Here is a 26,198-nt window from a genome sequence, read left to right as displayed (position 1 = left end):
ACGCAAAAAAACTAAACAAAACAAAAAACCTTCTTAGGTAATACTGTATGGGTAAACATCCATCAAGTGTTCTAAAAATTATATGAAGTTCCTAAAATTTGGAGATGTCCTGGTATTGTTATCAGTCTTAATTCTAGTTATCTTTAAAATATTATTTGTCACAGCAACTTGGTTAAGCTTCTTTGTCAATTGCATTGTAATCAGATCCTTAACTGTGCCTTTTCAAGTCTTGTCATTCACAGATATTTCACTCATGCTTTTGCAAAATCTTAAGATTCATAGAAAGGATTTTGGCAAGTGTAAGATTGATAGCTTCCAGATCATACTGCTGACCTAGTTAAATTCTGATGGAAACCCTGATTGATTCATAAAACTGTTAACAAGATTTAGATCAAGGTTAGTTACATAGTACTGAGTGAACTAATGAATATGGTTGTTTTTGTCTGAAACACTGCCGGCGTTTAGTCTGTGTTTTCTAGACATAAGGAAACCTTTCCCTTTATAACAACTTGGTAAGTTTTACCTTTGTAAGTGGAATTGCTTTGTTAAGTGGAATTGAAACATTTATCTTTTCTCTTGACCTGATCCCTCCAGGAGTTGGAAACTCAGAGTCCCAACAGCTTTATCAGCTGAATAAGGAAGGTCACCTCCTGGCAGGAGCAGGAATATTGAGATATTTTAGGAACCTTGAGAAGGGAGGAATTCTCTCATATCTACAGATACTGCAGGCAAAATCCGATGGCAAGTTGTTATGATTTTCCTGGCCTCAAGGTTTTTAAAAAGTTCTAGCACAGCTAATTGAAAAGAGCCTATACGACCAGTTACACTTAGGTAAATCAGGCTGTTTACTGAAACTAGACTTAATTTGGCCCAATTTGGTAGAAATGAGGATAAATTAGAGATTATGTTTTGATAATATACCTTTTGGATACTGAGGTTTTGTATATACTGAGGGTTTTTGTATTATCTACATCCAAGATGACCTTGTTGCTATAAAGTATTTTAATTAAGTTACTAAAGGAATAATTCTAAGCTTGTTTCTGAAACTGATCATGGAAATCTATTTTTGGATGAAGATCAGATGCCCCATGATCCACAACCAGGAGATTATACATACTGGAAAAGACATCACTTTTAAGACTCTCTCCAACCTAAATGAAAGACCCCTTCTCAGGTATTAAGTAGCTCATGCACAGTGAAACTGAAGGAAACTGACTCTTGAATTAATACTTTACACTCAAGGGCTTCTGTACTGGAAGAGAGCTGACCCAAGAATCTGGACCAGGTCTGTTAAGATCCATCCTAATTCAATGGAACTGTTCACCAAATGTGTCTCCCTATCAAAATGGAAAGTTTTTGTTTTATTTCTAATATACTTCTGACTCCAATGTTCAGGATAGAAAGGAAATTCTCCAGTGAAGCTGAATAACTACTCACGATGTGTATCACTGCTTGCTACTGAAAGATCTGCAAACAAAAAAGGGAAAGTGATGGAGGAAACTTTCACGTATTGAGGTATGGAGAAGTCATTCTGGCTTATAAGGTAAGGCTGTTCTAGTTTATCAAACATACATTGTACATCTGCTTTAACCATTAAAGAATGCATTTAAAAAATCAGAATGAAGTAACAGGTTCAGGCATCCCAAATGGATCTGGGTGCCTATTATGGACGTGGTTTCAGACACATTCCTACATTACTGAGAACTTGAACGTTCTGAACTGTATCAGACTCAAGGACACTATCAGCTGCTATGAAACCTTTCTCTTTAGGAATGGTAACAAGCAAGACAGCTCAAGCTATAGCCTCCCAGCAGAAGGCACCAGATTCTTTAGGCAGAATAGTACTAGATACGAAAATTGCTTTAAATTATATTTTGACAACAAAAAAGACGTGTAGTGGCCAATAACTCCTGTTATGTATATGTTAATACCCTTACAGAGTTAATTGGTAATCCTACTTACAGAATTTACATAAAAAGGACCTGCTCTGAAACCTATTTTCCTGGCTGCCATCTGTAACAGGAAGACTTCTGAGGTATATACTACACGGGTGCATTTTGATCATTATGATACGTCTACTAATTTTCAAATGTTTGTTTGTCCAGGTGCTGTGACAAAGCAGTCAGAGAGAGAGGTAATGTTTTATCATACAAAACAACTTGAGAATTCTTTAAAAATGAGAAGTCAGGGACTCGGGACGTCCCTCGTGGTCCAGTGGCTAAGACTCCGTGCTCCCAAGGCAGGGAACTAGATCACACATGCTGTGACTAAGACCCGGTGCAGACAAATAAACATATTAAAAAAGTCAGGGACTCTCTCCTCTAATCCTGAAAAAGGTTGTTGCCTCTCTTCCCCTCAGGCTGGAGGTGTATCAAAGAAAAAGGCTGACTAAAACCAAGCAGGACACTGTGGGCCTTCCTAGAGAAAGACCCCCATACACACAATGTCCCCTGTTTTAGCCTCCCAGGCCTTCCCTGGGTTCCAAAGAGCAAATTTAATTAGAAGAAAATGCAGAAACAAAGGAAAGCAGTCAACTAAGGCAAAATAATAATTTAGCCATAAAACAAAGTCAAGGACCTTTAGTGCCTCAAGGGCTAGAACTAGTATCCTGAGCCGGCCCCTGAGTTGTTTTGCAGAGATCAAGACCCCCACCAGGTGAGAGAAGTTACCTGCATGCTGACTACCAGCATGGAGACCCCAGACTGGTGGGAGCCAAAAGGCTGAGATTCCCAAAATGTCACCCAATTATTCACCATTAACCAATCAGAATTGTATGAGCTGACTGCTCATCCTGTGACCTCTCCCTCAGTCTTCAAAAGCCCTTCTCTGAAAGCCGCTGGGGAGTTTGGGTCTTTTGAGCACGAGCTGCCCATTCTCCTTGCTTGGCACCTGCAATAAACTGGGTTGTGATAACAGAAAGTACAATGTTAGTTGCTGAGTGTTGGGTGACCTGATCCAAGTTTCTGGTTGGTAACGGAAATACTAAGTCACTCAACCTAAGGTACCAATAACCCTCTAAATATCATCAGAAACCACTGGAGGACATTTTCTTCCTGAACATCATCTTCTGACATCTAGTAAAGGTAAAGACAACTACCCAGTCTGGCACCCTCCCATTTGTCTAGTCATTTGCCCACCTGTCCAGCACATATGTGCTTTGGTATCTCATTGAGCTCTTGGCCAGGGGCACTGGGCAGATGCAGGGAGTGCCTCCAGTGTGAGAGACTCACTGAAGTGTGTGTCATAACTCTTACTTTGAATCTGGGGAGAGATAAAGAAACCAAGAGTTCAAAGATAGATAGATAGGAGGGCTTCCCTGGTGGTGCAGTGGTTGGGAGTCCGCCTGCCGATGCAGGGGACACGGGTTCGTGCCCCGGTCCGGGAGGATCCCACATGCCACAGAGCAGCTGGGCCCGTGAGCCATGGCTGCTGGGCCTGCGCGTCTGGAGCCTGTGCTCTGCAACGGGAGAGGCCACAACAGTGAGAGGCCTGCGTACTGCAAAAAAAAAAAACATAGATTGGAGGACACAAAACTAACCAGCCAGTCCCTGATGAAAGAGAAACACGGCTTTCAAGATGTACAGTTAGGGTGTGTGCTAATTTATTATGGCTGACTTGCCATTTCAGCTTCCTGGGAAAGAAAAATTCCTGTGACTTGAACTGCGGAAAGACAGAAGTTATCACAGATGTCACATGGCTCAGGGTGGAGCCAGAGAAATTGAGAAAAGTAAGATGTTTCTTAGTTTCCCTTCACTCAAAACCACTATTTCCCACTATTTCCCTACTTCTATCAAACTCCATAAAAGGCACAAAATAGAGCTAGAAGCTTGGAAATATCCAAAAAGTGAGCTAAGGCTCTAAAATTAGAGACCATCCCTGTTCCTCCTGTTGGCCTGAAAAGACACCCTCAGTCACCTCCCATTTTCTGTTTAGATCCCCTCTTAACTCCGGATGAAAATGCAGCTTTTGGCCAATGCATCTGCTTCCCCTGCAGTGCAGCTAGGATCCCCCAGGCCATCTCCTCTGCTCCAGCCCAGGCTGGATTCTCTACCTGCTTATTTTCTACTCACCAGTTGTTTTTCCAAAGCTCCTCTCACACGTTAAGGTCCTCTCTTCTGGCTCAGCCTCAGTTAAGTCCCACATCTCCCTCTGCACATGTGTGCTGGGAGGGAGCACGTGTTCTGGGGTGCAGTCTGCACTCTCCGTTGAAGGAAATGGAGGTCACGTGCCCTGCAGTGAGTTGGCTCCACGGCCAAGGCCATTTCCTTCAACGAGTCTGGGAACAGGCCCCATCCCTCTCATGTCGTTTCACAGCCTTCTCTACAGTTTCTGTAATTAACATTCACAGGTCAGAATAAAACCTGGAGTTTTTCTGTTCTTTACTAAATAAACATTCGCTTCACAGAAACCAGCCCCAAACTCATCAGTGTCCAATTATGTGAGAGCAGGCACCAGGTCATACATTTCCCCCCTTGCAGCGAGAACATTAACGAACCCTGCCTGGCAGTGCCCTCGAGTGTCCAGGAGACAGTCCTCTCTCCCACAGGCCCAGTCCTGCCAACACGGGGGCTGTGAGCCCTTAGGGTGGACTTCTACTTGCTTCTATCCAGTGAGGCGTTGGGAGGGAAACTGAGCTGAAACAGAGATTGCTCCCTTCCCCTTGAGGCCTGTGGAGGATTTTCTGGGGTCCCGGTCACAGAGCGGGCCAGGCTCCAGACAGCTGCCGTGGCCAACCTCGTCATCGCCCCATGATGAAACTGGGCTCGTCCTCCTCCTCTGTTCCAGATGCCGCCTCAGAGCCACTGGATGACTGCTCCTGGGACTGACTGGATCCTGCAATCATACGACATTTGGATTAGAGAGGTACAAATCTTTGAGTATCCCCTGATTAGCAAATCAAGGGGTACTCCAAGGAAGGACTGCTGAGGAAAACCCAGGAACTAGCTGTTCCTGGACTGTACAGGGAGGAGCCAGAGAGGTCTTCATGTCCATCAGGCCCCATTGCCACTCCCGGGTATAAAGGGCCAGTCATAGAACTGACCTACCACTGCTGGAGGGTGGGCCTCATCCTTATGAAAAGGTCCAGCACACATGAGATCCTGATGCCCCGTAAATCAGGCCTCACTGCTTTTTATATGATCCCCACTAAAGTCTGTCACCTTGGCAGGGCGACGTCCACAGCAGCCCTTTAACATTTAGTGCTAGGCTGACAAACTCCTGATGTCTCCAGCTCTCACCCCAGTCTGCAAAAGGAGTCTCAAAAACCTTGTAGCAGAGGGCTCTGCCTACAACAGATATGTCAGCTCCCCGGCTCTTCCCACAGACACAGAAAGCCTCTCTGACACTCCCCGTGCAGCTCTGAATCCCAGTGCCTTCCCTGGCGGTCTGCCAGTCTACCCTCAGTGCAGCTGAGCTCGCTAAGAGCTGAGCACAAAGACTACTTGTTCCCAACTCCTCCTCCCCTCTTCTCGGGAGCAGGGCAGCAGGCGAGAGCTGGGACGAGCCAGAGCCCACACCAGTCCTCCAGCTCCCCGTCCACGCCAGGAGGCCACTTGCAGGCACCGTGGGCCTCCTCCTGCAGACATGCAGAAACTCACTCCAGCACCCCAGGGCCCACAGGCACCCAGAGCTTTGCTACTGCTGTTGTCACAGGGCCGAAGAGCTTCAAGGCCTGGGGGTGCCCAGGGCACAGCAGTCACCCGCGTACCCTAGAATGGGGCACTAAAGAGCACTCATGGCAAGGGGTTGACATCATCTCTATGATTTAATTATTTAGGGCTTTCCTCCATCTTAACCTCATGCCAAAAAGAACGAGAAATTTTGAAAGTACAAATGAGGAGCACGTTTTAGTAGCTAAGATTTGTTGAACACCTATTATGTGCCAGGTACTGTGCTTATTGTCTTTGCATATACGTACCGTCTTAACTCTAAACAACAGTCTATGAGATAAGTAACACTCCTCTATATCCATTTTACAGATGAGGAATAAAGCTCAGAGAGGTTAAGTAATTTGTTAACCAAGGTCTCATAATCAGTAAAACCAGGACCGAGGATTCAAACCTGGACTGACTTTCAAGCCTCTGGTACCTTGCCCACAGAAATGCATAAGGAAACGGAGGCAAAAGAAAAATGGCATGACAGCCATAGAAAAGAATGAAATAATGCCATCTACAGCAACATGGACGGACCTAGAGATTATCACACTAAGTGAAGTCAGACAGACAAATACTATATGATATTACTTATACGTGGAATCTAAAAAATATGATACAAATGAACTTATTTACAAAACAGAAACAGACTTCAAAAACAAACTTACGGTTACCAAAAGGGAAGGGGGGAGGGATAAATTAGGAGACTGGGATTAACGTATACACACTACTATATATAAAACAGATAACCAACAAGAACCTACTATATAGCACAGGGAACCTTACTCAATCCTCTGTAATAACCAATATGGGAAAAGAATCTGAAAAAGAATAGATACATGTATAACTGAATCACTTTGCTGTACACCTGAAAGTAACACACCGTTGTAAATCAACTATACTCCAATATAAAATAAAAAAGAAAAATGAGGTGAAAACAGGGATGAGGTGAGCCTACTGAGTGGATAAGGAAAATGTGGTCTATTCATACACCGCAATGATTCAGCCTTTAAAAGGAAAAAAATTCTGACACAGGCTACAACGTGGATGAACCCTGAGAACATTATGCTGAGTGAGACAGGCCAGTCACAGAATGACAAATACTATATGAGCTCTCTTATAGGAGGTACTTAGAGTACCCAAATTCAGAGACAAAGGAGAAGGGGTGGTTGCTGGTGCTGGGAGGAGCAGGAGATGGGGAGTTGTTGTCTAAAAGATGTCGTTTTTGTTTTACAAGATGGAAGGCGTTACGGGAATAGATGACGACGACGGCTGCACAATTTGTATTTAGTGCCACTGAACTGCACACTTAAAATGGTTAAGACGGTGAATTCCGTGTCATGTGTATTTTACCAAAATTTAAATAAAAGGAGGGGAAGAAAGAAAAGAGAAAGAAAGGAAGAGAGGGAGGGAAGGGAGGGAGGAAATGCTATGCAGAGACTGAGTGAAAAACTATAGATGGATCAAAAACATAGGGCAGAACTCCCTAAGTGCTCTCATGTCATGGCACTCATGGAAAAGGACAGTATTTCTATGGCATGTGGGGCAACGGTCCAAGGCCATGGGCACTCAGTCTCCACCCTGAAGGCAAGGGGAGCAGGGTCTCTGCCATGTTGTAGTCCATTCCCCATATACCAGAGGGGGAGCTCTGCTCTAGAACCTGGGCTCCAAGGCTGAAACTGCTGAGTACTTGTTTTGTTCCACAACTCAGTCATACTTGGTCAGCCTGAAGCCTCTATAAGAACCACCCGCCATATCCATAGAAATCTGAACACAGCAGGACAAAAGCATAGGCTTTGATCTTTCATTCTGATCTTAAAGAGACAGTAAAACAGGAGACATCTTTGAGCTCACCGAGTAGACATCAAGAGCAAGGCTCCCCCTCCTAAGTGGAAGAAATTTGTGGAGAAGTTATCACTAAAATTAAGTGGTGGCAGACACGTCCAAGGAATACTGTGGGGCTCTGATCCCTTTATGAATCTTGTGATAGACGAATGTGTGGAGATGGCAACTAGTGGGCAACAGAATACTGGAGTGGTGGTAATACGAGGAAACAGTATCATCGTGGAACCAGTATGAACAATGGCTGTGTTCACCAGAGAAATCAACTGCTTCCACATGGCCCCTCCACATTGTACTATGATAAAAACTGGCTTGTGTACATTTTATTATTAAATAAACTTTTGTAATAGTGGAAAAAAAAAACCCAGTAAAATACTCATTAACCTGGATGTTTATGGAATGGGGTGTTCCCGATGCCTGAAGTGCTGACTGACAGAGGATGACTCAAAGCACTCCTTGTGACTGAAAAGCTCCTGAAAATGTAATACCTCAATTAACAGTAAACACAATTGTTTCCCGTGTGTCGGAGACAGGGTGTTGGGGCCTGGAAGTATCTCTCTCAAAGAGGAGAAACCTAGGAATCTGCTTCACATTCAAGTCATTTGGTAATTCAACAAAATCATTTCATTCTCCAGTGAAAAGAAATAGGACTCAGAGAAAAGCTGATTCTAGGTTAGGGACAGGAAATACACAAGACAAGTCTGGACTATCCTGTAGTACCAGAAACTAAGGAAGTGCTGTTAAAAACAAAACAAAACCCCTCAAAACTCCACCAATAATGGGAGTATGTAAAAGGGACACGGGCCAGAAAGAGCCCCCAATGGCCAAAGCTGCAAGAGTTTGGGCAAGAAAATGAAGTAGTACTGGATTAAACCTAAAATATAAAATAAATAGCCCAGAGTCCATACTGATACAAAGAAATGAGGGAGAAGACAAATCCATGCAAAACAATAGCTTATGTAGCTACTCCGCCCTCATGGAGGGGCTGTATAACCTGCCACTCCTTAAGTATGGGCTACGCATAGTGAATTCTTTCTAGAGTACAGCGTGGTAAGGGGAAGAAAAGAGTCACTTTACACAGAGAACCCTGAAGAGCACTGCCTGAGCAGGTGATCAAGGGCAACATCAACTGTGACAAGCCATCCTGACAAGCACCCAGCTCTGACATAAGAATGGTACTTTATCTCTGTGGTCTTCCTCCCAAAAATAAATAACTCATGAGAAAAACGTCAGACAAATCCCAACTGAGGGACATTCTACAGAACATCTGACCCTCAAAACTCTCAAGGTCATCAAAACAAAGTCTGAGAAACTGTCAGAGCTAACAGGAGCCTAAGGCTACATGATGACTAAATGTAATGTGATATCCTACATGGGATTCTGCGGCAAGAAAAAGGCATTAATTAAAAATTAAGGAAATATAAATAAAGTATGGACTTTAGCTGCTCCATGTATCAACATTGGTTCATTAGTTGTGACAAATGAACCACATTAACTTAAAATGTTAACAACAGAGGAAACTGGGTATATGGGAATTCTTTGTACTATACTATCTTCGTAATATTTCTGTAAATCTAAAATCATTCTATAACACAGTTTATTTAAAAAAAAAAAGACACTGCCTACCCTCATGGAACTGAATAGATAAGCACGTTATGTGATTCAGCAGATTCTGTAACCAAATATGTGCAAAACCCTGTGGAGCAAGGTGGAGGCTGGGTGGGGAGGGAGGTTAGAAAAGGCTTTACAAAGAGAGGAGGGTGCAAGATGAGAAGTTTTCCAAGCAGATGGGGAGTCGGGTAGCATGAAAATGAAAAGAGCTCAGAGGCCTGAGCAGGAGGAGAGGTGGGAGAACAGAGGTGTTAAGCTTGGGGAGAGTAGAGGACACGTGGAAGGGAGTGGCCAGAACAAAACGGTGGAGAGACCAGAAAGGGCAGGAATGCAGGAGCTCCTGGCTAGGTTTCAAGAAGGATCACCTCGCAGGTAAGCACAAGGCCCGTGGAGACACATTATCTGGGATCAAATCCCGGCCTGTCACTCACTCCCGCTAGCTCTACGGGTGCCATTACCACTTGGTCCCTAAGGTCAACTGTAAAATGGGGATAATGTCACTGCCTATCTCACAGGGCCGCTGTGAGGATTATGTTAGCTAATACGTGCAAAGCACCTTAGAACTGGGGCTACACAATAAATGTTCAATAAATGCTAACTATTGTTATTGTACAAGCAGAAGAACGAATGACAATCCAACCTCTGTTTTAAAAAGAGCTTTGGAGGCTGTTCAAGGTGGGCGGCGTCAGAGGTGGGGTGGGAAGAGAGTGGAGGCTGCTACCATAGTCCTGACACATCTGGAGATATAGATATATACTGACTGACTGGCTGTGCCGGGTCTTAGTTGCAACATGCGGACTTCTTAGCTGTGGCATGCATGTGGGATCTAGTTCCCCGACCAGGGATCGAACCTGGGTCCCCGCATTGGGAGCACGGAGTCTTACCCACTGGACCACCAGGGAAGTCCCCTGGATCTATATTTTTGTAAGGTTTTTTACTAAATCCTCAATGCGACCTTGACTTCCTCTGAAATCATTCTTACCCATGTGGAGGAATACGGCAAGGATATGGTAAAAGTGTACTCCATGCTACTGATGGCAGTAAAAACTGGTACTACTCCTTTGGCAAGAATCTGCCACTACTCCTTTGGAAAGAAACTGGCAATACATTTCAAGGGCCATGAACTCTTTTTACACTCTGTGATCTAATTATTCCCACTGCTGGACATTTATCTCAAAGGAAATGACCCAGAAAGGGGGAAGGGAGACAGGTGCATTAATTCACTAAAATATCTTCTAAAGAGAAAAACTGGCATCAATCTAATGTCTAACAAAAGGGAAAATGTTAGGTGTATCATGGCATGTCAATTGCTGGATATTATCAGTCACTGAAAAAATTATGAAGGACCGGAAATGCTTATAATGTTAAATAAAAACAAGCAAAGGGGAAACTGTTCATACACAATTGTCATTACATACAAATCACATGTGCATATGGAGAGATTAAAAGAAAATGGACAGAAAGAAAGGTGATCTATGAGGATGATAATATTTGAGCTTTTTCCATTACTCTTATGCTATTGTTTACATAAAATTGTAAAATCTAAGAATCTGAGATTTTATTTAGACTATAGGAATACTAGGTAAAATGCCACTGAGTGTAACTGAAACTGATGTTAACTTTAAAAAAAAAAAAAAACCAGATGAATGGGGACTTCCCTGGTGGTCCAGTGGTAAAGAAGCTGCCCTCCAATGCAGGGGATGTGGGTTCGATCCCTGGTCAGGAAACTAGGTTCCTATATGCCGTGGGGCAGTTAACCCTGCACATCGCAACTATTGAGTTCACGTGTCTCAACTAGAGAGCCTGCGTGCCACAAACTACAGAGCCCATATGCTCTCGTGCCCACGCGCCACAACTGCAGAGTCCATGCATCCTGGAGCCTGTGCACTACAACTACAGAAGAGAAGACCTACATGCCACAACTAGAGAAGCCTTCGCGCCACAATGAAGAGCCCACACCACAATGAAAGATCCCGCGTGCTGCAAATGAGACTTAACTCAGACAAAAAAATAACAAACAAAGCAAAAACCAATAAACAAACAGATGAATGAATACACTAGGGAAAATAAATCCTTTTGTACTATGGAATTGCAAGGACATGGGAAAATATTTGTGATACAGTGTTATATGAAAAAGGACAACTGTAAATATGATAATTATATAAATAGGTTTATATAATAAATATTAAAATTGAAATAAAAACATGAAAATGTTAAAGTGATTAATTTTAGTAATAGTTATGGATAATTTTTATTTTTGACTTTATTTTCTGCATATTCTAAAAATTTCTAAAATGATCATATATTACCTTTATTCTCAAAAGACACAAAGGCTATGGATAGTTTTCCAACATAATATGTATAAGAGTTTTGGCACTGAAACAAATAGTTCAATCCAAAACATAAATTGAGGGGCTTCCCTGGTGGCACAGTGGTTAAGAATCCGCCTGCCAGTGCAGGGGACACGGGTTCGAGCCCTGGTCTGGGAAGATCCCATATGCCGCGGAGCAGCGGGGCACGTGCACCACAACTACTGAGCCTGTGCTCTAGAGCCCGCGAGCCACAGATACTGAGCCTGCATGCCACAACTACTGAAGCCCGCGTGCCTAGAGCCCGTGCTCCACAAGAGAAGCCACCACAAAAAGAAGCCTGTGCACCGCAATGAACAGTAGCCCCCACTCGCCGCAACTAGAGAAATCCTGAGTGCAGCAACAAAGACCCAGTGCAGCCATAAATAAATAAATAAATAAAAAAAACCCCACATAAATTGAGTGCCTTTCAAACACCAGATACCAGCTGAGATATGAATTTTATTAGCTAGGGACAATTTTGCCCCCCTCCCCCACGAGGGAACACTTGGCAATGTCTGGAGACATTTTTGATTGTCAATAACTGAGGGGAGGGTGGGTGCTGCTGGCATCTAGTGGGTAGAAGCCATGATGCCCTTAAACATCCTACAATGAACAGGACATAGTCCCTTACAACAAAGAATTATCTGGCCCAAAGTGTCAACAGTGCTGAGGCTGAGAAACTGCTTCCCCCCACCCACAGTTCTGAAATAATTGCAACAGGTTTAGTGAACATTCATCATCTCATATACATACAGCATTAAAGAAACAGAAAAAAAATTCTTGCTTTTGATGAGAAGCCTCTTAACTTTCATTCATGATGTACAGCAGTATTAATTATCTTTATCATGTTGTACATTACATCTCCGGTACTTATTTATCTTGTAACCAGAAGTTTGTACCTTTTGACTACCTTCATCTAATTCCCCTTCCTCCATTCACCCACCTCTGTAGCCACAAATCTGATCTCTTTTCCTATGAGTGTTTGTTTGCTTGTTTTTGAAGTATAATCGACCTACAACACTATATTAGTTCCTGGTACACAACACAGTGATTCAATATTTCTGTACATTTCAAAACGATCACCACGATAAATCTAGTTGTCATATGACACCATACAAAGATATTACACAGTTACTGACAATATTCCCCACACTTACACATTTCATAGCTGTGACTCATTTTTTATTTATTTTTTTATTTTTTGCGGTACGCGGGCCTCTCACTGTTGTGGCGTCTCCCGTTGCGGAGCACAGGCTCCGGACGCGCAAGCTCAGCGGCCATGGCTCACGGGCCCAGCCGCTCCGCGGCATGTGGGATCTTCCCGGACCGGAGCACGAACCCGTGTCCCCTGCATCGGCAGGCGGACTCTCAACCACTGCGCCACCAGGGAAGCCCTGACTCATTTATTTTGTAACTGAAAGTCTGTACCTCAATCTCCCTCACCTATTTCTCTCCTCCCCGCCACTGTCAAGAAACTGCCCTTGACGTACTTAGTAACAAATCACCTTAAGGTCACCCTGGGTTTCTCTGGAGGTGAGCCTGTGTCAGGATAAGTAACACTGGTATCAGAATACATCATTTTAGGAGTTCGAGGTGTCACAATAATCCAAACTGGCTTAACACCATCCTGTGGTATCATTCAGACAAGTCCCACACTGCAGGGCGTCTTCACTGAACTGCTGGACCAGCACGGACAATAAGTGGGGCTATTTCCTCTCCAACAACAGAACGGAACTCCTAGCCAGCTGCCCCTTACCACCTTATAGGAGAAGAGCCAAAAAGCTCGAGTAATTTATCTCCAAGTCCCTCAAGAACCCAGAAGTGCACAGAAGCCACCTTGTGGCACAACTGATTATCACCACATTAAATTTCTGTTCACTTCAACCACCTAGAAAACCTACTTTCCCTTTCACCAAATGAAAAATAAGGAAGGAAACTGACAGGGTGAGGTAAAAGGCACACAAAGCATCCTTATGAAGTTATTCCTACAGCACTCTCTATCCAGCTCATTTGGTGCGAAGCATATACAACCATGTATTATTACTAATCATTTTTTTAATAGGTACAGGTGCTAACTTCACAAGTAGAAGAGCAGGGCTCATGAATCATAACAATGATTTTCAAATCTGTTTGACTGCAGCCCACAGCCCACATAGAAACTGAAAGAAAATTTCACAGAACAGTTATTCAGGGTGTGATGCATTCTGATATTTTCTAGTCTATTTTATTTTTGTTTGAAAAAACCATGAAAAAACCAACATCTGTAACCTCTAAGCTGATCTCATGACCCAGTGAATAAAGGATCACATCCCTCAGTTTGAAAAAACGCTGTGCCACTATGATGCAACATGGGCACAAACACCTATCTTTCTGATAGAACTGAAGCTCAGGATGGGGGAGACCCAGTGAGAGGGCACAAGGCCATTTTAAACAGGTTAGAGGTTCTGGATGAAATCTACCATCTCATATACTCTTCATAGCTTTGGGCAAATTAAAGAAAAGTGACCGAAAACTGCACGATCACATGCATCTAATGTGTAAAAGGGGCTAGAAAAGGGGGATTTAAGAAACCTCAGCTCTGGGGACTTCCCTGGTGGCGCAGTGGTTAAGACTCTGTGCTCCCAGTTGCAGGGGGCCTGGGTTTGATCCCTGGTCAGGGAACTAGATCCCACATGCATGCCGCAACTAAGGAGCCTGCCTGCCGCAACCAAAAGACCCAGCGCAACCAAAAGACCCAGCTCAACCAAATAAATAAATAAATATTAAAAGAAAAAAAAAAGAAACCTCAGCTCTGGGATGTTGCCTCCTGTCTCCTTCAATTCTAGAACTGATTACTAAAAAGTTATTAAGTGATTCCAAAGACCCACTACAGGTTCATTTAAGTACAAACTCAGAGCAAACTAACCTGTTTCTTGTTCTGAAAGGGTTCTTAGATTTACTGGTGAGGGAACCGCCCCTCTTGCTGCTCAAATATGCTATATCTTCATTACAGCAAGGCGTTTGGAAAAGTTATCAAGCTGTGGAATTTTAGATCTAGAAAGAGTTTATCATTTTACAGACTAAAATTTAAAAAAAAACATCTGCTCAAACAGGAGGTGCTAAGGTCAGGGTGAGCCAGAGTGAGAGCTGAGCCCAGAATCTATGCCTACTGTACTTACTCCCTGACCTAAAATTATCTTAGTTTAGAATGACACCTCTGTGAAAGAGGAAAGAAGAGTGAGTCTAGCTGATTCTTAGCTGGAGAGTAACTCCACCCAGAGTTTTAGTGAACAGGTCCATGTTGGCCTAGATGGAGCTCGCTAGTGGATGCTGGAAGGCTCTGGCCCTGGCCCTGTCTGGCTCAGCATTTTTACCAATGACAAAAGGAGGTATGTTTATCAAACCTGCCCCTGACATGGTAACATGCTTAATTCGAGAATCAGAATTCAAAAGGATTTTGGAAACCTGAATCAACGGAGCCAATAACACCAAGCTGAAATGCACAAGAGCTAAATATCAAGTCCTGTAATTGGATTAAAAAAACCAAATAGAGGGTGGGTTCCAGGTAAGACAGAGCAAGCACGTTTGACCCCGTTTCTCCACTGAACACAGCTACAGAACCTGGACAGAATGCACGGACTCTGAAAAGCACACAGACTGGGGAAAAAGACCAGAATACAAAGTATCACTGGAACAATATTGTGTCTCCTGTTTTTTTCTTTCCTCCAGTATCCCCCAGCCTGGACTCAAGGCGATCCCATACGCAGAAGTGGAAAATGGGCACAGACACAGTTCCAAGAGAAACCTTCTACTTCTGATTCAAGGAGTAAGAAAGCGGACTCCTAATGCTCAGAGGAAGGGAAATTCTTGTGTTTCTTCTTTTCTCTCCATTCTCTCACACCGTAGCTCCAGGCAATCCTGCCAGTGTCAGGATGGCCACAGCGACTGCGGTGCAACAGGGGCTTGCATGTGCAAAAACTTTGAAGGAGGGGAACCTTCCTCTCTGATCAGAGGAGCTGTGGTCCTAAGATGGCTGGGCAAACTCTGTTGCTTTTCTTCTCTGTCCTCCCACCACTCAGCCCTGGATGCAGGGGCAGCTGTACAAAGTATGTGGCAGAGTAGGTAACTAAAGCCCCAACTTTCTTTTCTTTCTTAAATATTTATTTATTTATTTGGCTGTGCCAGGTCTTAGTTGTGGCATGTGGGATCTAGTTTCCTGACCAGGGATCAAACCCGGGCCCCCTGCATTGGGAGCTTGGAGTCTTAGCCACTGGACCACCAGGGAAGTCCCCATACAGGATCTTTTTTTTAAGTTGCGGCATGTGGGATCCAGTTTCCTGACGAGGGATTGAACCCAGGCCCCCTGCATTGGGAGCTTGGAGTCTTAACCACTGGACCGCCAGGAAAGTCCCAAGCCCCAGCTTTCTGGCTGGAGGTCTGAAAAGGGGAGCCCCAAGAAACCAGAACCTACAGGGGAGATCATGGAGAGAGGATTAGAAGAGACATCATAAAGTTGTTTGTAAACTCCTGGGCCCGCCCTGACAGCACATGCATGGATCTGGCCCTAATTGTCATGCCAAATACTTTGAGAACCGAACTCAAAGAACTAAACCCTGACTGGCCACTGGGTGGCACACACAGGACACAGCTGAGAGCACAGCAAAAGCGTTAAAAGCCAAACTGACACAGGAACCACAATCTACAGAAGGCTGGTCAGAACCTGTGCTCCGAACACAACCAGGCTGACTGTCTGCTAAAACAAATATCAGCAAGACCAGAGCCTCACGATATAATATTCAAAATGTCCCGGATCCACAGACAGTTACTCGGCATGCGACGAATCAGGGAAATCGCAGCTTGCGTGGGGAGAGACAATCAACAAATGCCAGTGTCAAGATGCCCCAGATCTGGAAGTACCAAATACTTGAAAGTAGCTATTTAAATATTTTTCCAGGAAGTAAGAGTGAAGACTCTTGAAACAAATGGAAAGATAGAAGACTGCAGCAAAGAAATAGAAGGTATAAAGAAGAATCGAATGGAAATTGAAAAACTTTTCTGAAAAACATAATTCACTGGATAGAATCGATAAGCAGAATGGAGATGACACAGGGAAGACACAGCTCAAAGTCAGATCAATAGGACTTATCCAATATGAACAACAGAGACAAAAAAAGATTGAAATAAATAAATAAATCCCCGGGGCTTCCCTGGTGGCGCAGTGGTTGAGAATCTGCCTGCCAATGCAGGGGACATGGGTTCGAGCCCTGGTCTGGGAAGATCCCACATGCCGCGGAGCAACTAGGCCCGTGAGCCACAACTGCTGAGCCTGCGCGTCTGGAGCCTGTGCTCCGCAACAAGAGAGGCCGTGATAGTGAGAGGCCCGTGCACCGTGATGAAGAGCGGCCTCCGCTTGCCACAACTAGAGAAAGCCTGCGCACAGCAACGAAGACCCAACACAGCAAAAATAAATAAATAAAATAAATTTGTTTAAAAAAAAAATTTTGCCCTATTTCCTACTCCCTCTCCGCAGATCCAAGGTAGCCTCCCAATCAATAGCCTCCTACTCCCAGTAGCTGTGAAAACCAGCAGCCTAGCAGCCACTGGAGGAAGTAAACTGCCCTGGGAGTTCCTCAGAAGTCCCACACCCAGAGCACTGTCCCTATTTGACCTGTCTGGCAGCTCTCTGGAAACTTCCACTGGCAAGGCTTGTCTTGTCTTTATTCAACCTGACTCAGTGAGAACAGACTTTTCCTCAAGGTATTTGTCAAAAACAATCAGTGGCAACTGTTTAACATCACAGCTGCCTGAGGCAGTGATAACGGTGGAAGCAGACAAGAAACTGACCAACAGTTTAAGAGGAAAAGCTGGTAATCTAGAAGGCCACAGGCATGTGAAGAGCTGTGCACATGTCTAAGACAGACAAGTGATGGCCCTAATCTCACCTCTGGCTAACCTTGAGGCTCTGTGCAAGAAGGAAGTGAAGGCTAAGGCAAAACTGTAAACCGCCTGCCAGAATGGTGAAGGCATGCTCCACCACACACAGAAAGCCCCCTGGCAAAGATCAGGAGACTTACTGGTTCAAAGCATTTCAGGAAATCTCTGATCTTCGGCTGGCCACTAAGCTAACCAAGCAAAGACTTCAGCTGCCACACACAACAAAGAATATAAGCTGTACAGAGTTAGTTCAGGAAAGTCACCAAACACATAAACAGCAACAAAGACAACAAGCAGCAAAAACAACAAACCCTGGGCAGGGAGGGTCAAATTACCAACAGCCAAGGAGCCCTTTCTATTTCCCAATACAATGGGGTCCAAGCCACAGTGCCTCCTTCAACAGAACATGAGACTTGTGTTTTTTGCAGGGAATGTGATGAGGTGGCTTATTTGACGGATGATGTCCTAGCAATCACATTTTGGTACTGTAAAATAATTTCTTCTCGGAAATGGTAGGGAACAGGCTAAAACCATACCATATATAGTGTGTCACACAGTACATTTACAACTCATAAGCAAACTGGTCCTGGAAGGGGCCAATCATATTTCCGTATATCAGTGCAGGTCTGATTTTATCTTAAGACCAAAAATCGCAATTAGGAACCATGTCTAGTCAATCAGGGAACAGCCACCAATTCAGAGATGTGGTGACCAGTTGTCATTGTTCCAGGGGTTCCCAAAGGAGTGGCTGGCACCACTGGCCTTGTGATGGGTTCGGAAGTGGGCAGGACTGGCAGCACTGTGGGATGCTGACACATTACTCACCCCCATTCCTCCTTCTAACAAATCTCAATTCTGTCTAGGGTGACAATGTACCCAGCATCCAGTGATGGATCACGATACGTTAAAGATAGTCATGACAATTCTGTCTTCTTTTCATCTAGCCTGATGACAGCAAGGGATGGCAAAGTGACCCAGTACTGACCAATGAGATACAAGGTAATACGTGATGGGGGATATTTTGCTCTTCAGTTTAAAAAAAAAAAACCACAACAGACAAGTACCACTTCTTTCCCCTCTTCTTCCTGCTTTAAACGTAAGTATGATGCCAGGAGCTGCAGCAGCCATCTCATGCCCACAGGATAAAGGCCAAAAGAACCGCAGGGGTACTGGGCCTGACACTGCTGAGCTACTCAACCACACTGGGCTGCCACCTACCACCAGATTTCTTGTTATGTGAGAAAAATAATTCCTCTTTGCTTAACTACTGCTAGTTTTCTATTTCTTGTAGCCAAAAGCATTCTTAACTGATTTGCCAAGTGACTCAATAAGAGCCAAAGAGACACAAAAACTCTTTTGCTAGGGACACCCCCTCAGTCTTTCCTACTAGGCAAGAATGAGCCAGGGTGTGGCCCGGAGCAGCTACTGGTACCTCACCACCACAAGGAGGAAACGAGCCTCCCTGAGGACAGGGAGCCAGGGGACAGAAGGAGACAGTGAATGCCAACATCAGAGCTCCTTTACCTGCCAGGCCCAAGAGGAGGTCTGTCCTGGACTAAACGTGAGGCAGTATCTTTCTTTTTTGCTTAAACCAGCTTGGCTTCCTGACACTCGCAATTAAATGAGTCAAAACTAATAGAAACAAGCCTTCATTTCTTCAGAGGCCAGCCAACCTACTCCAAACTCTAAATCTCATTCTTGACAGGTCAACCACTATGATCAGCACTAAGAAAGGTCACGAAAGAAAACTGGGTACCACTCACCTTCTTTCTGTTTCTTCTGTTCAAGTTTCATCTTCTTTGCCAATAATTTCTTCTCTTTTAACTTCTGGCTGCAAATGCAAAATAATTAATTCCTTAACTACCTATTTTATATTTTAGAAAATAAACATCTACTTACAGAACATTTAGCAACTTAGTAATTACACGAATACTACGATAAAATGAAAGAAATACTTCCTCATGACTCTGCTACTCCAACACCATCAACATTATCAACCTGTTTCCTTCACGAATCAAGATCAGATTCTATGGAGTCCTGAGGTGATTAGCGCAATCCAGAAATACTGGAGATACTTTCTCATTCAGAGATATTTAGGGACTGTTTTTTTTTTCTTTCTTTTTTGCGGTACGCGGGCCTCTCACTGTTGCGGCCTCTCCCGTTGCGGAGCACAGGCTCCAGATGCGCAGGCTCAGCGGCCATGGCTCACGGGCTTAGTTGCTCTGCGGCATGTGGGATCTTCCCAGACCGGGGCACGAACCCGTGTCCCCTGCATCGGCAGGTGGACTCTCAACCACTGTGCCACCAGGAAAGCCCTAGGGACTGTTTTTAGAATCCTGCTCAGCTCTCTAAAAGTTGAAGGAGCATTTATTAAAACAACACACACACAAGCACGGGTGCAGTCTGTATACTCATGTAGTCACTTAGGGAGGTTACAGACCCTCCTCTAAGGGAGAAGCTAATCGGGAAGTTTGCTCATAGCAACTTATTAAACCTGATGTTAAAATACCGACATGGGGCTTCCCTGGTAGCTCAAGTGGTGGAGAGTCCGCCTGCCGATGCAGGGGGCACGGGTTCGTGCCCCGGTCCAGGAGGATCCCGCATGCCGCGGAGTGGCTGGGCCCGTGAGCCATGGCCACTGAGCCTGCGCGTCCGGAGCCTGTGCTCCACAATGGGAGAGGCCATTGCAGTGAGAGGCCTGCGTACCGCAAAAAAAAAAAAAAATACGGACATGAAGGAGACACAGAAATCCATGTGCTCACCACCAAAGTGCTGACCAGCAAGCTTTGGAGAATCTGTAGCAAGCTGGGGGCAGGGGCAGGGGCAGGGGGCAGTAAGTGAGTTGATCTCCCCCCAGGTACTGGAAGAAAAGCCATTCCTCTACGGGGGTGCTCCACTGTGGGATTTTTTTTTTTTAGCTGCGCTGCACAGCATATGGGATCTTAGCTCCCCGACCAGGGATCAAACCCGCGCCCCCTGCATTGGAAGCATGGAGTCTTAACCACTGGACCGCCAGGGAAGTCCCCACTGTGGATCTTTACACCCAAGACCTATACAGGCCATACAGGTAAACTTGACTACAAGAAGGACTCGTTCACCAACTATTTACTTTTGCATTTCCCGCCCTAAGTCTCAGTAGTTATGGGATGCCACAAAGCCCTCACCGCTTTTTCCGACGCTTTGCAGTCTGCTCCTCCGCAGCCATTTTATTCTTTTCCAGTCTTTTCTGAAATTCTGCATCCAATTTTTGCTGCAAAAAACCACATCAGTTAGACAAACTCTGGCCTGCCTGGGTATGAAAACTCTAGAAGTCTCACCACTGGGGGTGCTACAGGTACATCCAGGTCTCCAGGGCCACTTAAAGGAGTTGCCTCACAGGTGAGGCATCTCTGATGGTGATATGGATATGGATCTCTGATGGTGATATGGATATGGATCTCTGATGGTGAAATAACTCAGTTCATTAAGATACCGTTCCTGCACAGGTAAATGTAAGAGAGAGAAAGTATGGGAGGAAGAACGCTGAGGATTCCCTGAAGGCAGAGGCAGCACTACTGGCTCTGTTTCGCCAGGGCCTTGGAAAACGTGATACTGTGACTTGTAATATATATACATATTTGGTCTTCATCTACTGTTTTTGGCACATTAAAACTCTTACAAATTTCCTATATGAGAGCCACAGGGGGATCTTTTATTATAATATTTAGTTTTGTTCCCGGTTCCTGAAATAACTCCAGAAATAAAGATGAAATGGGTATCTTTTGTTATTCATAACCAGCCCCTTTCAAGCACAGGAGTTTATGAGTGACTTTGGGAAAGCACCTAAGGAACGGGGCTGGTTGCCAAGGGAACTTTCTGCTCCACCTCCTTGACCTCCAGGGAGGGGAGAGGGGCTGAGGGTTGAACTAATCACCAACAGTCAGCGATTTAATCATGTCCACATAACGAAGCCTTCAAAAACCCCAAAAGTCTGCGTTTGGATAGCTCCTGGGTTGGTGAACACTGGAGATGCTGGGAGAAGGAACGGAAACTCTGCATCCCTTCTTCCATGCAGCTGTTCTGAGTTATATCCTTTTATACGACACCGGAAAACTAGTAAGCTGTTTTCCTGACTTCTGTGAGCCCCTCTAAGCCAATTACTTGAAACTGAGGAGGGGATCGTGGGAAACCGCTGATTTATAGCCAGTGGGTCAGAAGCACAGGTGACAACGGGGACTTGTGGCTGGCCTCTGAAGTTGGGGGTGGGGCTCAGTCTTGCAGGACTGAGTCTTAACCTTCAAGATATGGCGCTATCTCCACGTAGACAGGGTGACAATTGAGTTGAATTGTAGGATACTCACCTGGTGTCACAGAACTGCTTGGCTTGGGGAAAATCCCCACACATCCTGTGCCCAGAAGTGTCAGAAATGCAGTAGAGTACTGACAGTAAGGAGACACACAGGAGTGTTGCTTCTTCAGAGACAGTGATGGGGGCTCACTGGGTGGAGTGGCCAGAGGGCTGTGGCCATGGAATTTTCAAGTCCTAACTCGCTACGGTTATCAAATGACCGATTCTAAGGCGGAATAACATGCATTGCCATCACCTGCTACTAAACACACCTACACGTGTACATACGTATATGTGAGTACGCACTTACATACAAATAAATATATATATCCATCCCTTGTGTTATTTCTTCCTAGCAGCTCCCTGTTTCTAAGCCTCAGCTTCCTCATCTATAAAATGGGGGAAACAATAATTTCTCTTTCCCTGAGCCTTTAGGAAGACTAATGAACTGCAATAACCTACAGGAAAGATCTTGTAAACTAAAGACATCTACTGATGAAAAACAAGTGCCGTCCCTATTTCTTCTAGTTACAGCCATAAAGGCTGATGGAGCAAAAAAGGAGCCAGCAGAGGAGAAAGAGGTGGCTTCAACACCTCCGCTAGTCTGCACTGCCAGGCTCTGTGGATCTGCTCAGACGGATGCAGAAACTCTCTGAGAGCAGAATTATGAAATTAAAAAGAAGGGTCTCCTTCCAAGAAAGGAATCAGCTTTAATTAGAGTTCAGCTAGAAAGCAATGACTTCAAACTAAAAGCCCCTGATCTGTTTAGAAGCTGAGCTGGAAATGTCTGAAGCGCGACCAAGACGGAGCCCCCTGCTGGCTGCTGACCCCGGCAAGGGCTCAAGCAGGAGTCAGATGTGCTCTGTCAGTGGTGACAACCTATCAGTCGCTGTGGAAGGTAAGGATTCTCTTGCATTTCTTGTTTTCTTCTAACCTCAGAGCCTCTCTTTCACCACGTGAAATAAAACCTTTGCATTTATGTGGTTTCAAGGTTTGTGAAACATTTTTCTGTATTTTCTCTGGGTCGTTAATCAATACATAAAAGCTTCAGACTAACTGATGGCATTTGAGACAACTGTCTGCTCTATTTCCTCCCCTCTAAAGTAGTTTAAGAATAAAAAAGTGCTTCTGTTAGTTTCTACATACAGAGTTCTGTTTATTCCTAACAGCGCAAATCCTTCAGTGATCTGGTATAGCTGTGTGACAAGTCACCTGAAACTCCTCACTGGAATTGAGAAGTAGCTGGAGAAGAACCACCGACACCTGGGGGCCGAGTAAGGGCTGCAGGACAAGCAAATACCAGGTGAAAACCACCATGGCAATGATCCCTTCTGTTCAAAAATCATACAGGTATTTTTCAAACTCAATTTTGGCCATTCAAACAAATTTTTAAGGGACCACTCACCACCACTGCAAACAAAACACTTAAAATATCTTTGAAAAAACGTGGTGAGACATATGTAAAATCTCTATATATGATCACTGATACAAAAAGATTAGACAAATAAAGAAGACAAAGTTTTAGAGGGGATGACTAAACCCTATGACATCCATTCTCATTCAAGTTAAGTTATAGATTCAATTTAAATCTAGTAAAAAAATCAATCAAAACTTTTGGAGTGGATAAAATAACTCCAAAACTCAATTCCAGAAAGAAGACAAGTGAAATGTCCAAAAGAATATTTCTTAAGAGCAATAGGAGAGAGGTTTCTGGCCTTTCCCATCAAGCAATGGAGAGCTTAACAGTTCTTACAGTACAATTTCAAAATCAATTCTCAATTCTTTAAAAAATTTTTTTAAATTTTAATTTTTATCTTTATTTATTTATTTTTGCCACACCGCATGGCTTGCAAGATCTCAGTTCCCTGACCAGGGACTGAACCCAGGCCAAGCAGTGAAAGCACCGATTCCTAACCACTAGACCAGCAGGAAGCTGCCAGCAATTCTCCATTCTTAATCAATAATTATTTGACACCTGTCATGAAGAAATGCCAGTCTCAAAGCTAGAAAACTCAAAGAGGCAAAAACACCGGAAAACACACCACTGCTAGCACCAAACACACAGCTAACTGGAATTACAGGCATTCAGCCAAAAACAGAAACTATAAAGAAATAATAACTCAAGTGGTGTGAGATCCTGCTTCTATTCCATGGCAAATGGCCTGGAGGAGAAGGGGGACTCTGCTGGGCTCTCCACCACCTGGAAGACTCCCTCCCCTCATTCATTTCCTAGTGTGAGCATCCTGCCATGCTGGATCTGACCTAGAAGTACCCTGGACTCTACCTGACATCTGTTTCTCCTGCTGACTTTACAAGGCAGCCCTCACACAAGCCACAACCAGGTGTATCTACTCTTCCACAAGTGTTTTCTTCTAAGGTTTAAGTGCACACTGCCTAAACCCAAGGGTTCAGCCAGCGTCCTGGCTCACTAACCTTCTCAGCCATGGCATCCATGTAGTCCTGTCGCTGGTACTCTCTCCGGCGCAGATGCCTGTATACATGGAACTCTCCACTGCCAGCCCCAGCGCTTGAACCTAAAGCCAGGACAGTCCAGAGCTTTTGATGATATCCAATTACCAACACAGTCTACTCTTAATCACAGGGGACCAAAGAAAGGTACTAGAAGTGATGGAAGGGACCAAGCCTGCCCTATTCCCCATTGTACCCCAGAAGCTACCACACTGGCTGGTATATTGTAAATATCTGTTGTGTGAATGTTGAATGTGAAGTCACCAAAAATTCCACTCTAGCGCAGTATTAGGAGGACAAGCAGACTATCGTTCAGAGACCAGAAACCTAAAAGACAGCCTGTGACCTTTCCCTCCCCCACCAGATGATTTCACATTTGACATGCTTTTCTACTTAGTTGAAAAGATGTCCATGATATATGAAGTGAAAAAAAGTAGGTTATCAAATAGTATGTGTAGAACAACCATATGTTTGTAAACATTTTTTCTTAAGCATGAGTGGTTTTGACTATTAAGAGGTTTGGAGGACTACATCAAAATGTTACAAATAGAACGACAGATAACAGGTGGTTCTAATTTTTTTACACCTGTTATTTATTCTCTTTATAGTTAGTTAACTTACAACCCAACAAAATAAAAACTGTTTCCATTTTGAAAAAACAAGGTATTAAAAACAATGCAGAAGAAAGTTCTCTAATGCCAAACCACAAGCAACAATACCCCTTCACTGTAAGAGCAAAATACTGGATAAGTGAACTTTTTTTTCTTCCTATCAGGGGTGTAATTAACAAATGCTAACTGCAGAGTTTTTAATACCTACACTTTAAAAACTGTATTTAAACACACACCCACATCCAAAAGACATTACCCATTACATCGCGGACAAATTCTGGGGGAGGTCGAGGTGCCCATTCACTCATTTTTTCTGGAATTGGAACTGCTTTGTCCTGCAACATTTAAACACGAAAGCATTTGTATGTATAAACCGGCTAACAAAGTGACATCTTTTTCAACCAAAAAACTTTAACTGAAGTAGTGAAGTAAGGCTGCTTTGTTTCCTGGACCCAAAGCTGAGTTTGTTTTCTTCCCTCTGCCTTTACTTCATCCTGTATACTCTGGGTCCTATCAGAGCCCACAGCCTTGCCAGGGCTACTCAACTTTTCAGGGCAGAACTCAGAAACGCGACTCATCGTTTATGGCTGGAAACCTCCAACCCCAGGTGTCTTGGCCAATGCCTCTCTAACAATTAGTGCTGTTTAGAAGAAGAAAAACCCTTGTGCTAACCCACGGATTATATCTTTCCAGTCTAAGGCTTCTGTTCACAAAGTTAAAGGGTTTTAGAGCACGAGAAGCCGCTTCGCAGCGCCCTCATCCAGGCTTGGCTCTAACATGAGAGCAGAAAATAGCTCACTATCTCCGGGGCCGCCTACTCCTTCCTAAGGTCTGACCCTGGGGTTCGGGTACTGAGTTCCAGAGTTCGGAAGCGCGGAAAGAGGGCCCGCTAGCGCCCACAGACGCCAGAAAGGAAGGGGGTAGGACTCGGAAGGGCCGTCAGCCCGCGCCTCGTCTCACCGGGTTCTTCATTAGCCGTTCCAGCTTGAGCTTCTGCTCCTCCGCCGCATTCTTGGGGATGACGAGCGCCTGCGGCTCTTTCTTGGGCCTCGGCGGTCGCACGGAAGAGGCGGCCGGGCTCGCCATGAGAGCTCTGCAGCTGTCCTGGTGAGCGGCTGCGCGCGTGCGTATGACGACAGAGCCGCGCGCCAGCGACGCAAGCGCAGTCTCCTAGCTGGGCGGGGCTGGAGCGGAGTTGCCAGCCGGAAGCAGGATGCTGTATATTCATGAGCTTGAAGCCCCGGTGGGTTATTTTGATTAAAGCTGCTTGATTTCTTTTCATGTTTCTGAGCAAATCAGCGCAGCGAATGTCCACGTCCCTGGGGGAGAGGTTGGCCCTGCGTGCCGGAGGGTCCGGCCCCAGGCGACCTCTCCGACCCCAGGCGACCTCTCCAGCCCTCGACCCCGACCTCTTAGCATCCCC

General features: G+C 44.7%; 1 protein-coding gene and 1 long non-coding RNA gene across 2 annotated transcripts; one reads left to right on the top strand and one right to left on the bottom strand.

Annotated features, from left to right (window-relative positions):
• LOC112399957 (uncharacterized) lies at nucleotides 1-6,187 on the top strand. Its single transcript, XR_003003347.1, has 3 exons — nucleotides 1-2,134; nucleotides 3,628-4,863; nucleotides 5,777-6,187. It is a non-coding gene; the product is annotated as an uncharacterized LOC112399957 (long non-coding RNA).
• PRKRIP1 (PRKR interacting protein 1) lies at nucleotides 3,580-25,894 on the bottom strand. The gene is made up of 6 exons (XM_024745446.1): nucleotides 25,736-25,894; nucleotides 25,032-25,110; nucleotides 24,129-24,229; nucleotides 20,533-20,618; nucleotides 19,132-19,199; nucleotides 3,580-4,833 (listed from the first exon to the last, which is right to left on the bottom strand). The coding sequence occupies exons 1-6, from the start codon at nucleotides 25,859-25,861 to the stop codon at nucleotides 4,739-4,741; spliced, it is 555 nt and encodes a 184-aa protein (XP_024601214.1). The 5' UTR covers nucleotides 25,862-25,894; the 3' UTR covers nucleotides 3,580-4,738.
• Between the last annotated feature and the right edge of the window lie 304 nt (nucleotides 25,895-26,198).

The sequence above is a fragment of the Neophocaena asiaeorientalis genome, unplaced genomic scaffold, assembly GCF_003031525.2.
Source record: "Neophocaena asiaeorientalis asiaeorientalis breed wild unplaced genomic scaffold, Neophocaena_asiaeorientalis_V1.1 scaffold461, whole genome shotgun sequence".
NCBI lineage: Eukaryota > Metazoa > Chordata > Mammalia > Artiodactyla > Phocoenidae > Neophocaena > Neophocaena asiaeorientalis.
Note: the sequence above shows the minus strand (reverse complement) of the source record. Positions and strands in the feature narration are given on the sequence as shown.

Excerpts from the sequence above, each read along its gene's own strand:
- PRKRIP1 (XM_024745446.1), bottom strand. The coding sequence starts at position 25,861 with ATGGCGAGCCCGGCCGCCTCTTCCGTGCGACCGCCGAGGCCCAAGAAA. Across the intron at positions 24,230-25,031 it reads ATTTGTCCGCGATGTAATGG|GTTCAAGCGCTGGGGCTGGC; the intron begins GTAATGTCTTTT and ends TCCTGGCTTTAG. Across the intron at positions 20,619-24,128 it reads TGGATGCCATGGCTGAGAAG|CAAAAATTGGATGCAGAATT; the intron begins GTTAGTGAGCCA and ends GGTTTTTTGCAG.